This window comes from Hakea prostrata, chromosome 7 (assembly GCF_041222555.1).
Source record: "Hakea prostrata isolate BN-2017 chromosome 7, UWA_Hpros_2, whole genome shotgun sequence".
Classification (NCBI taxonomy): Eukaryota; Viridiplantae; Streptophyta; class Magnoliopsida; order Proteales; family Proteaceae; genus Hakea; species Hakea prostrata.
This window is the reverse complement of record NC_142606.1, coordinates 1,010,031-1,021,195: the sequence shown is the minus strand read 5'-3', so window position 1 is coordinate 1,021,195 and position 11,165 is coordinate 1,010,031. Positions and strand designations below refer to the sequence as shown.

The following is an 11,165-nucleotide window of genomic DNA, read 5'->3' as shown; positions in this document are numbered from 1 at the left end:
ATGAGCAGGCAAGCATATTGTTTATTCTCTCTCTTCTTTTTCTTTTGATTGAGGAGCCTATTTTTGGGGTTTAATCTCCCCTACAGATGTACGTTCCGTAGCAAATGGGTGTGTTGTTTTTTTTTTTTTACTCACAAACCAGCCCCCCCCCGAATGGAAGGGCCCAATATAAAAATAATTTTCTGTTACGCTTGGGCCCATTAAAAACTATCAAGAAAACAACCTGGGGGCAGACAATCTACCAATCAAGGAGAGGGAACAGACCATACGGTCATACTCGGTAGTGATCGAGCCCTCCAAGCCAAAGTGTCTACTAGGACATTAGACAACTCTTAAAATATAAGCAAAATCTCAAACATCAAGCGAACTACTGACAACATGTAGAATATTACAAACATCCAAATGATGAGAAACAAACCCCGCCAGAGAATTCCTTATCTCCCGGTTGTTAGAGCTCAATTAAATCCATTGTTAACCGCATCTAAGCGCCTCTTGGAGAGCATGATGGAGGCAAAGAGCTTCCCCTAGAGTTGCTGAAGTAAGGACCTTTGGAACTTACACATGAAGCAGCATACCATTTGGTGCAATAAAGGCAAACCCAAGCCCACCCGTTGATAAAAAATAAATAAATAAATAATAAATAAATAAATAAAAAACTAGCATCACACATCACCAGAACCTTTGCGGGAAAATACTTATGTTAATTAGCAAAATTTTTCTAACATCCACAAGATGCCTGGAATATTGAAACTGTTTTTTGGTAGAAGTAATATACATACAAACTTAGCAATAATCCTAGGTTGATGTTTCCTTTTTCCACCATGGCTGACGTTTCAACCGCATCATTAATTGTCGAATTTTTAACGAAACGAATATTTTGACTTGGAAGCAAATTCCCAAAATAATTACATACCCAACCCAAGCAGCAAGCTGGAGAATCCTGAATTGGATTGTCTGTGATTTCTAAAACACATATCAACAAAAACTTCCGCATCACGCTGTCAAGTTTCAATCCTTCGAAAGCCAAGCCTGAGTCATTTAACTTGCAATTTCTGGCACCTGCTAGCTATGTGGGGAAGGTTGATTAACTTCGTCAAAATTTTGAAAAAAAAAAGGTCACACAATGAGAATATACATATGAAGTTCCAAATTTCCAAATAAGTCAAGTGAGTTGTTAATTATTCCTTGTAATCTTGATCCACATGCATGACGATACGATGATGTTTCATGTCAAATTCCAAACAACCGTTAGGTCCTCGATCCCTGTAATTTCTACTCCATGAATTTAGAATAACTCCAATGTCAAAAGCCCATGCATTTGTTAATTATTAATTTCATGCACACAATTGACTATTGGTGTGGAAAGATATGCAGATATATATTCCACCGACAAACAACCAAAGTCCTTGGTCTCACAGTCATACATGATCTACCCGAGTGAGAAATGAGAATACAACGAGTGAGAAATGAGAATACAAGAACTAGACTTAGGGGTCACGTTGACTAAGGAAACAATAGGAAAATAATGAGAAAGATAGAAAATGAATATATACTAATCTACATACACAACAACAAAGAAATCCAAATCAAATCAAATTAAATGTATATATCCATTCATTTCCACACCATTTGAGCTGTCCATTAATGAAGTAATTGTTCGAGGGAGAAGTTCTTTGAGACACCGGGGCGAGTTTTAATTTAAACAGTGGATGTAGATCTCTCTAACTTTCAAAAAATATAGAAAGAAAAAAAAAAAAAAACCAAAGTCAAGAATCGAAAACACCAAACGATTCAGCATTCTTCCTTTCAATCTTAATAAATTTATTTCAACCAATCCCTTGCTTTATTTGCTTGCTTCTTCATTTGAAAGTTGAAAGTGTTGAAACAACTATTCTAGCTACCACTTACGTACCTCTCCGCATTGTCAAACGAAACAGCCGTAACGCAGCATGAAATTAAGGCCGGTGTCGTGTCGGATGGTTCTTCTCATCTAATTGGGTCCGCTAGCTATAGGAGATAACTCATTTATTGGTTTCTATATCAATATCATCCAATGCAGATTTTAGATTTACTTTAAAACAAAACTGCTTATTTATAGTCCTGCTGCAACACTTGTTGAAACCCAGTGAACCTAACCATGAACTGATAAAACACTCTCCTCCTTTGCCTCTGCAAACAATATATAATTATGAGTTCACCGGTGCTATTCAGTGTCCCAAGATGGACACCTACTACATCACCCAACAACCATGAATCAACACCACCACCACCAACCCCAATCACCACGGTAGATGTTAAAGACGATGGCGATTCTGAAATGGAGAGCTTTGCTTCCGAGTACGATAGAGGTAACACTAGCTCCAATTCTGTCGATGCCCTCTTCCCTTTCACTTCTGCCCATGTCAAATCTGAGACCAACCTGCCTTTTGATCAAGCCGAGATGAGAAACATTTCCCTGAGAAACCAAATCTTCCATGGTGGCCGAGGAGGAGGAGGAGGAGGAGGAGCTAATATTAGTAATTATGTTGCATCAGAGGATCCAGTGACGGGAAATGGTGTCTACTTGACATGGGAGGAGCTGTGGGTGACAGTTTCTATTGGGAAAACTGGAACACGAGCAATTCTGCAGGGACTCACCGGATACGCTCAACCGAGTGAGCTCTTGGCCATCATGGGTCCATCTGGTAGCGGCAAATCCACCCTTGTCGATACTATCGCAGGTACGCACTCGTGTGATATATATGATGTCATACGATCCCCTGATCAATTCAATATTCCTAATTAATTCCATTCTATTTTCTCTGTTGCAGGGCGTCTTGGTTCAAATACAAGGCAATCTGGAGAGGTGCTCGTGAATGGCCGCAAACAAGCGCTGGCGTTTGGCACTTCGGTAAGGATCATAACGAGCCTTCCCGAGTTGCTCAATCTTTACTCATGTAGTGATCGATCAGCATTTCTTATCAGGCGTATGTGACTCAAGACGATACACTAATGACCACACTAACGGTGAGAGAGGCGGTTTACTACTCGGCCCAGCTGCAACTACCCGATTCGATGCCAAAATCTGAGAAGAAGGAGAGAGCAGAGACAAGTATCAGAGAGATGGGTTTGCAAGACGCCATCAATACCAGAATAGGAGGGTTGAGCATCAAAGGACTTAGCGGCGGCCAGAAGAGGAGAGTGAGCATTTGCATAGAGATCTTAACTCGCCCCAAGCTCCTCTTCCTCGACGAACCCACCAGCGGCTTAGACAGTGCCGCATCGTTCCATGTGATGAACCGCATAGCCAAACTCGCACGCCACCATGGCACGACTGTAATCGCATCCATCCATCAGCCCAGCACGGAAGTCTTTGCGCTTTTTGACAATCTCTGTCTTATCTCCTATGGAGCTACGGTTTTCTTCGGCCCTGCGTCTCTAGCCAGTGAGGTAAGAGACAATTTTTTTTCTTCTTCTTTCAACTAAGAAGCATTACTAAAGCTATGGAATCATTCATGAAACAACTTTAATCTCATCACTTTGATACAGTTCTTTGTTCTAAACGGGTTCCCATGTCCAACTTTGATGAACCCATCAGATCACTTCCTCAGAACAATCAACAAAGACTTTGAGCAGGTAATTCACCTCTGTTAACTTATTTTACTAATCTCGTTTAGCTTATCGCCCTGAGATTCTTAACTGTGGGTGCCGGCGCAGGACATCGAACAAGGCTTTGATGCCAAAAGTATAACCACGGAGGAAGCCATTAAAATCCTTGTAGATTCATACAAGACATCTGAAACATACCAGCAAGTTCAGCGACGGGTGTCTCAGTTACGGAATTGGGTATGTAAAGACCGAGTAATTAATTACTCTTCTAGCTTCTCTGCGTCCATCTAATGCTTAAGTAATTGGTCATTTTGTTTTGAAGGAAGGAGCAGTAGTGAGTAAAGGGAGCCAAGCAGGATTCCTTACCCAGTCCTTGGTTCTCACGAAAAGATCCTGTTTGAATATGTTTCGTGATCTAGGCTACTACTGGTTGCGGTTTGCCATCTATATTGCTCTGTGCTTATGTGTGGGCACGATCTATTATGATATTGGTTACACTTATGGATCAATTCAGGTAAATCATGTTATAGCAGAGAAAGACATGCATGTATCTAACAATAATTAGTCAATCGATCGAGTTATACATATCTGAAAATCTGGAACTTAATTTCAGGCCAGAGGTTCAATGCTTATGTTTGTAGCTGCATTCTTAACATTTATGGCTATTGGTGGATTCCCTTCTTTTGTCGAAGACATGAAGGTGAGTTTAGTCAGTTAATTTGGGGTCTGTATAGTAATTTATGTTGATGATGAGCTTATATATATATATAGTTTTTGTCTTGAAATCAGATCTTTCAAAGGGAGAGGTTGAATGGGCACTATGGCGTGGGTGCATATGTTATTGGCAATACACTCTCTTCCATTCCTTATTTGATGATAAACTCTCTGATCCCTGGAGCAATTGCTTATTATCTTGTTGGTCTACAGAAAGGAATTGAACACTTTGCCTACTTTGCCTTAGTGCTTTTCATGTGCACAACGTTGGTAGAGAGTTTAATGATGATCGTGGCAAGTATTGTACCAGATTTCCTTATGGGTATCATCACCGGAGCTGGGATTCAAGGAGTGATGATGTTGAACGGTGGCTTTTTTCGGCTGCCAGATGATCTACCTAAGCCTATGTGGAAGTATCCCATGTACTACATCGCCTTCCATAAGTATGCTAACCAAGGGTTTTACAAGAACGAGTTCGAAGGGTTAACGTTTCCGAATAATCAAGGAGGAGGATCATCCACCATCAGTGGAGATGAAATTCTGAGAAACATATGGCAAGTGGAGATGGGCTACTCTAAGTGGGTTGATTTTGCAATCTTGTTTGGCATGGTGGTTTTGTATCGTCTCATGTTCTTCGGTATCATTAAGACCACCGAAAAGGTTAAGCCTATCATCAGAGGTTGGCTAGCCGTTCCTCCTAATGAAACAACAAATCTCGTGGTGGATTCCTCGAAGACATAACCTATAGTGGAAGAGAAATGAAGATGCAGCTAGTTGATCGTGATCATCAAAATTAATGATGCAATTTAATTTGAATCTAGGGTTCCTTGTTTGTGGAATCCAGTGCATGTTTGAGTTACTGAGTACAATGTTCTGTGAATTAGCTAGTGATCTTATTGTTACTAAGGAGTCGTAGCTAGCCTTTGACTCATACTCTCTGAAGGATAATAGTTCTATGTAAACTTTTATTCTTTGGGCAAATATAGAGTGAAATTTTCGTGTATAAGTCCCAAGGAATCAAATTACATACGGCTAGTAAGTAAGGATTAATGTTTGAGAATCATCTAAATTCACAACGATAAATTCAAAATACAAGAGCTACACCCATGCATATATAAATCCACGTAGAATCTGAAATAGATACGAAATACTAGTCCAAAAGAAAATGACAGGCGGAGTTTTGTCAATCAGCTGTAATTTTATAATAGCATTTTGATTAATTCTTTCTTCACCGGAAGGTCATTTGGTGTTATGAAAAATTCCAAGCAGGACATTAGATTTACAGACTCTTCAACAGTTCAACCTCAGAAACTTCACAGAATCACCAACATTGTGGGCGCACTTCTTCAATACGCCCTTAAAACAAAAGCAGTTTCACTGTATCAAAATCCATCTCCCAAATAATCATCTCTGGCCAAACATCTAGCACCCTGAAGTGCAAAGTCTTGCTGCTGATCCCGCTAAAAAATCTATTATAACATTTTCTTCCGGATAACGATAAGAGAACTTCCACTCCATACATTTTAAAAATTAATAACCTGTAATCCCACGCCAGTGCTATAAAATAAACCAGGAATATTACTTTCTTTCTTTTTTTGTGGGGCCCACGATCTCTCTACTCAGAGTTGTGGATCTTAGTTTTCAACCAACCGGCTTCCATGGCTGAGTTGCATTTCACCTATTGTTTTAATTTAAAAAACCAATGACTTGGCTCATTTCAATCCATGCATCAAAGCTTCAAACTCAGCCTCATAATTTGTTCTCACCCCCAAGAAAAATTCTATATGAAACAATAACTCTTGCTTCTGAATATGCCTACATTCTCCTTAAAGATGATTTTTTAACGTTCAACTTAAACCAAACCCTGTTGCAGACACGCCCAAACCTCTTGAGGCGGAATCACTTTGATTGTCTTTAATTTCAGTCTAATAGACTTTGTCAACGTACGTACAGTAGCACCTCTATCGTCATTTTACCACATTGTGTCAGGATCGAAAACTCATGTTGACCAATGGCCAAAATCTTTTAAAACTTGTTGCACCATCCACTCTGGAGTTCGTTGCTTCCTTTCATGTATTCTTTTATTCCTCTCCATCTACAGATAGTATGCCAAAGAAACAAAAACAAAAAAACATTCACTGAAGCTACCCCCAAAGCCATTGATCTTGCCTTGTGTAGGAGAGGCATAATAGCATTTTGACAAGTAGGTATATACTATCCCATGGTTCTGGGTTAAAGCCCAGATTAAGACGGGACTTGTATTCGTGGGTTCACATCCGTGCTAAAAATTTCTAAAGAATGACAAGGGGGTAGGTTCATAAAGTGTTTTTTCAGAGAGTAGTTCCTTGGGCACTTTCATGCCAAAAAGTGATGAAGACGGGCAGAGATCATTTTAAAATTGTTTCGACAATTACAAAGTAACAAACTTACTTCTTTTTTTTCCCTGTGAAATATATCTAGTTCGCCATGAATGTTGACTTGTTCATGAAACTCGACACTCAAAAAGTAATCAATTAACTTATTCTTGCAAGATTGTTAAGTCGGTTCATATTCTCCAAACCGTAAATTAAGCTCCCTGTGAAATATACCCTAGTTTGCCATGAATGTTGACTTGTGCCTGAAAATTCGACACTTACAAAGTAACAAACGTGTTTTTGCAAGATTGTTAAGTCGGTTCCTATTTTCCAAACCGTAAAACTCTCCGTGAAATATATCTAGTTCACCATGAATGTTGACTTGTGCATGGAACTCCCTAATGGGAAAAAGGGAAGAGGGAAGGGTGACAGTAGTTGACGGTTTGCTACGTCAACGAAATTTGCCCAAAATACAAAGAAGAACTCAGCTACCTATTTTTATGATTCAGGTTTGTGAAACAGAGGTGAATTTGCACCGCTTCACTCTCGTCGTCTGTCTTGTTTTGTCTGCAACTTGGACGAAATTAGGGTTTGTAAATTAATAATCAAGAAAACTCAAATCTATGATCTGACCAAATGTAAACACTTCTACGATCCACATGTTCGCACATGCTGTTGATCGATTCCCAAATTTTGGTTTTCTTGCTGGTTCAAACTGTCTACAAAACCCCGTTAGTTCCAAAGTCCAGAGCTACACTTCTTGTTTAAGAACTGCAACTACAAATTTTGATGGTTCTGGTTTGGGCGACGAGGCGACAGAGACAAATTTACGCATTTGAAATGCGTCTGTCTAGTCTCACGGCATCACTAAATTTGACTTTTCTTGATTATTAATTACAAAACCTAAAATTCATACATGCTGCGGACAACACGCCAGCAATGAGCAGACTTCTTGTTATTATTCCCCCTGCGTGTCGTTTTCATCTTCACAATTTTCTCTCATCTGATGCCATGGATTCTTTGCTCATCCAAGCGGAGAAATTTAATGGTGGGTCGACTTAGTCTAAACGCGGTCGATTTGAACATATGAAATCCAATAAATCAATTCATTTATTGTCATATTCCTTATATGGGTATTGCCCATTTTCCACTATCTATAATCTATATATATATATATACCCACTTCCACGCAGTCGACACCTCACGGGATACAACAACTACATTCGTCTTCTTTCTCTGCTCAATACGTTTCTTCAGCCATTGTCCATTGACTTTCATTACCCTTATTTACTAATTCATGGTTACGTAAAACCTCCTCCACCGTCAATCACTATCATTGTATTGTGTATCATTCTTCAATAAATACTATTATGAACATGGATTTCAGCAAACCATGGGAAGGATGGAAGGACGCCACGACAGTACTTATCCTGTTATGAATTCCCATCTATCTGTAAACACCAGTTTTCATCATCGTCAGAAACAACAACCCGATCAGTCCTTTGGGGTGGTTCTTGAATCAATGGGAGTGGCCAACGGCGATCCTCCAGAGATAAAATTCGCATGGTTAAGATCACAATTGATTGGAAGAAATGTCGAATTCGATACTCCCTTTGGAAAGCGAATTCTCACCTATGCTGATCATACTGCCTCCGGGAGAGGCATTCACTACATCGAGAACTTCATCATCAACAAAGTCCTTCCTTTCTATGGTATATATATAAAAATGTCACATTATTCCCTCCTGCTTGTAACTTAATTTTATAGAAGAAATTTCACAATTTCAATTCAACTATATATGATTGTGGATGTATAGGGAACACACATACAAGTGACAGCTACGTGGGTCAGAAGACGAGTGAGATGGTGAAAGAGGCTAGCAGATACATCAAGAGATGTTTAGGCGCAGGACCAGAGGACGCACTCATATTCTGTGGCTCCGGCACCACCGCGGCGATCAAACGCCTCCAGGAGGTGATGGGAATCACGGTGCCTTCAATTCTGAGAGATAGGGTACTCAAGACCCTGAAGAAGGAGGAGAGATGGTTGGTCTTTGTTGGACCATACGAGCATCATTCCAACCTACTCTCCTGGCGCAATAGTTTGGCCGAAGTGATAGAGATCGGCGTTGATGATGAGGGTTTGCTAGACATGCGATCTCTCAAGTTACAACTTGAGGCTTACAAGGATTCCAACCGTTTGATGTTGGGTTCTTTCTCAGCCTGCAGCAATGTCACTGGAATTTACTCAGAAACAGGTTCCATCGCTCGTCTTCTTCATCAATATGGTGCTTTTGCTTGTTTTGACTACGCAACCAGGTAATTAATTATATATGTCTCCCAGTCCCATACATATATGGCTTAATTAATTGGTTGGTTGAAATTAGATTAGATTGCATTTGTTGATACACATGCATGCATGTATATACAGCGGTCCCTACGTAGAGATGGACATGAAATCTGGAGAAGTTGAAGGTTATGATGCCATTTTTCTGAGCCCACATAAGTTCGTTGGTGGACCCGGGACCCCTGGCATCCTCCTCATGAACAAGGCCTTGTATAAGTTGGGGTCTTCAGCGCCTTCTACCTGTGGAGGTGGAACGGTTGATTTTGTCAATGGCTTCGGTGATGAGGTATCCATTGATGCGAATTGAATTGAATTGAGTTAATTAATCAATCAATCACAGTACGTACTGTAGTAGGTGTGTTATTAAATTAATATAGCTGATTTTGACTAATTAATCTGATATACATACGTATACGATTCAGTACACGTTATACAATGATGATGTGGAAGAGAGGGAGGATGCTGGGACTCCACCAATAGTCCAGAAGATAAGAGCCGCAATGGTTTTCTGGGTGAAGGAATTCATTGGTTGCGACTTAATTGAAAAACAAGAAAATTCGTTCGTGAAGGCAGCCCTGAAAAGGCTCTTACCAAATCCAAACATATGGGTGTTGGGAAATACGACTGCACCCAGACACGCCATCATCTCTTTCTTGATTTTCTCCACAACCACTTCTCCTTATGCCGGCGGCGCTGGTAGAGATGGAAGAGGTGACACCAATCTTTATATGTGGGCAGAGTCCGGCAACAGGAGAGGCAAGCCTCTTCATGCACCTTTCGTGGCTAAACTCCTCAACGACCTCTTCGGCATCCAAGCTCGAGCCGGTTGCGCTTGTGCTGCACCTTACGGTCACCATCTACTTGGCGTGGACGAAATTCGCTCGATACAGTTTCGCTCTGCAATCCAACTGGTGAGTAGTTTAGACTTTTGGATCGACGCTAAGCTAGCACTCATTAATTGGTACGTAACTTTTAATTAATTTTCTCTTTGTAGGGCTACAATGGTGTCAAGCCTGGATGGACTAGGGTTAGCTTCCCCTACTACATGGCAACCGAGGAGTTTGAGTTCATTCTGGCTGCACTCGAATTTATTGCAACGTATGGCCAGCGGTTCCTACCACTATATAAATTTAACTGGAGAACTGGAAACTGGAGTTTCAAATCAAGTGCTTTCATGGAGAATCTACTAGGGGAAGATCATACGATAGGCCTGGGTATTTCATCGCTGAGCAGAGCCATGAATGGGCTGAAAATGAACAACAGTAGCAACGGATCAAGGGAGGATAAGGGAAAGAAGAGCCTTGAGTTGATTAGTAAATATGCATCTTACTTGGAGACTGCAAAGCATGTAGCGAGTTTTCTTCCAAAGTTCCCTCCCCAGCGCAAGATTCCCAAGGAAATAGATCCTATCCTGGCCCATTTTAGGGTGTAGGCCAGGTTCCTACTCTCTCTCTCTCTTCTTCTTCTTTTCTTTAAATTTTTGTGGGGGTTCGAAGTAGGATTCCATCTCTTTCAACCCTAATTAAGATTTTGAAACACGTATGTGTCTGGGATATCTTTCAACATCAAAGTAATCCATGATACATATCTTCATAAGCCATCTATTGTTGTATTTATTCATTTATTTATTTATTCCAATTAATACGAGTTTATCTCTCAAATTCTTCAAATTTATAAAACAAGACTGATTCCAACTAATTGTCCTTCACCTGCAGACCTGCTACTCTAAATTTTTTTTTTTTTTAAGGGATTGGAGGGGGAGAAGTTTTGTGGGGTTAGTAGAAGAAGAATGGTATTAATTTTCTTTTTTTCTTTTTTTAGAGTAAAGTACCTAGTGTTAGTCACATCAGATTGATGGGGGAAATTTTTTTTCAAACCAGATGGGGCGATGACCCAACTACTTAATACGAGCTAGTAACCAGCAGGTGAGCAATCACCCTCTGGTGGCAAATATTAAGTCTTTAAGTCAACAATGCCGGTTTTGGCTTATAGGTATCATTCAACTTTGGCGCAAGCCCACTCCAATAATTCAAGCCTTTAAGACTTGCAAGGGCTGTAAATTGTAATTACCAAAAAACTAAAGATACTTGAAAGCTTGTTGGTTTTCTTGCACTTGATAAAAAAACGCATCGGCTCATACATTTTTTCGCACTCAACAAAAAT

General features: G+C 40.2%; 2 protein-coding genes across 2 annotated transcripts; both read left to right on the top strand.

Annotated features, from left to right (window-relative positions):
• Nucleotides 1-1,991: 1,991 nt before the first annotated feature.
• Nucleotides 1,992-5,399, top strand: LOC149008813 (ABC transporter G family member 1-like). The gene is made up of 8 exons (XM_089161613.1): nucleotides 1,992-2,720; nucleotides 2,811-2,890; nucleotides 2,965-3,429; nucleotides 3,529-3,615; nucleotides 3,697-3,825; nucleotides 3,911-4,102; nucleotides 4,202-4,288; nucleotides 4,378-5,399. The coding sequence occupies exons 1-8, from the start codon at nucleotides 2,189-2,191 to the stop codon at nucleotides 5,041-5,043; spliced, it is 2,238 nt and encodes a 745-aa protein (XP_089017739.1). The 5' UTR covers nucleotides 1,992-2,188; the 3' UTR covers nucleotides 5,044-5,399.
• A 2,474-nt stretch (nucleotides 5,400-7,873) lies between these two features.
• Nucleotides 7,874-10,739, top strand: LOC149008812 (uncharacterized). The gene is made up of 5 exons (XM_089162935.1): nucleotides 7,874-8,368; nucleotides 8,473-8,974; nucleotides 9,087-9,288; nucleotides 9,425-9,913; nucleotides 9,997-10,739. Exons 1-5 carry the CDS (start codon nucleotides 8,050-8,052, stop codon nucleotides 10,432-10,434), a joined length of 1,950 nt encoding a protein of 649 aa, XP_089019061.1. The 5' UTR covers nucleotides 7,874-8,049; the 3' UTR covers nucleotides 10,435-10,739.
• Nucleotides 10,740-11,165: the final 426 nt, after the last annotated feature.

What these genes read in the sequence shown, in the direction of transcription:
- LOC149008813 (XM_089161613.1), top strand. Translation starts at nt 2,189, where the DNA reads ATGAGTTCACCGGTGCTATTCAGTGTCCCAAGATGGACACCTACTACA. An exon ending in ACACTTATGGATCAATTCAG is followed by an intron (nt 4,103 to 4,201) that starts GTAAATCATGTT and finishes ACTTAATTTCAG; the next exon opens with GCCAGAGGTTCAATGCTTAT. An exon ending in CTTTTGTCGAAGACATGAAG is followed by an intron (nt 4,289 to 4,377) that starts GTGAGTTTAGTC and finishes TCTTGAAATCAG; the next exon opens with ATCTTTCAAAGGGAGAGGTT.
- LOC149008812 (XM_089162935.1), top strand. Translation starts at nt 8,050, where the DNA reads ATGGGAAGGATGGAAGGACGCCACGACAGTACTTATCCTGTTATGAAT. An exon ending in TGTTTTGACTACGCAACCAG is followed by an intron (nt 8,975 to 9,086) that starts GTAATTAATTAT and finishes ATGTATATACAG; the next exon opens with CGGTCCCTACGTAGAGATGG. An exon ending in TCAATGGCTTCGGTGATGAG is followed by an intron (nt 9,289 to 9,424) that starts GTATCCATTGAT and finishes TATACGATTCAG; the next exon opens with TACACGTTATACAATGATGA.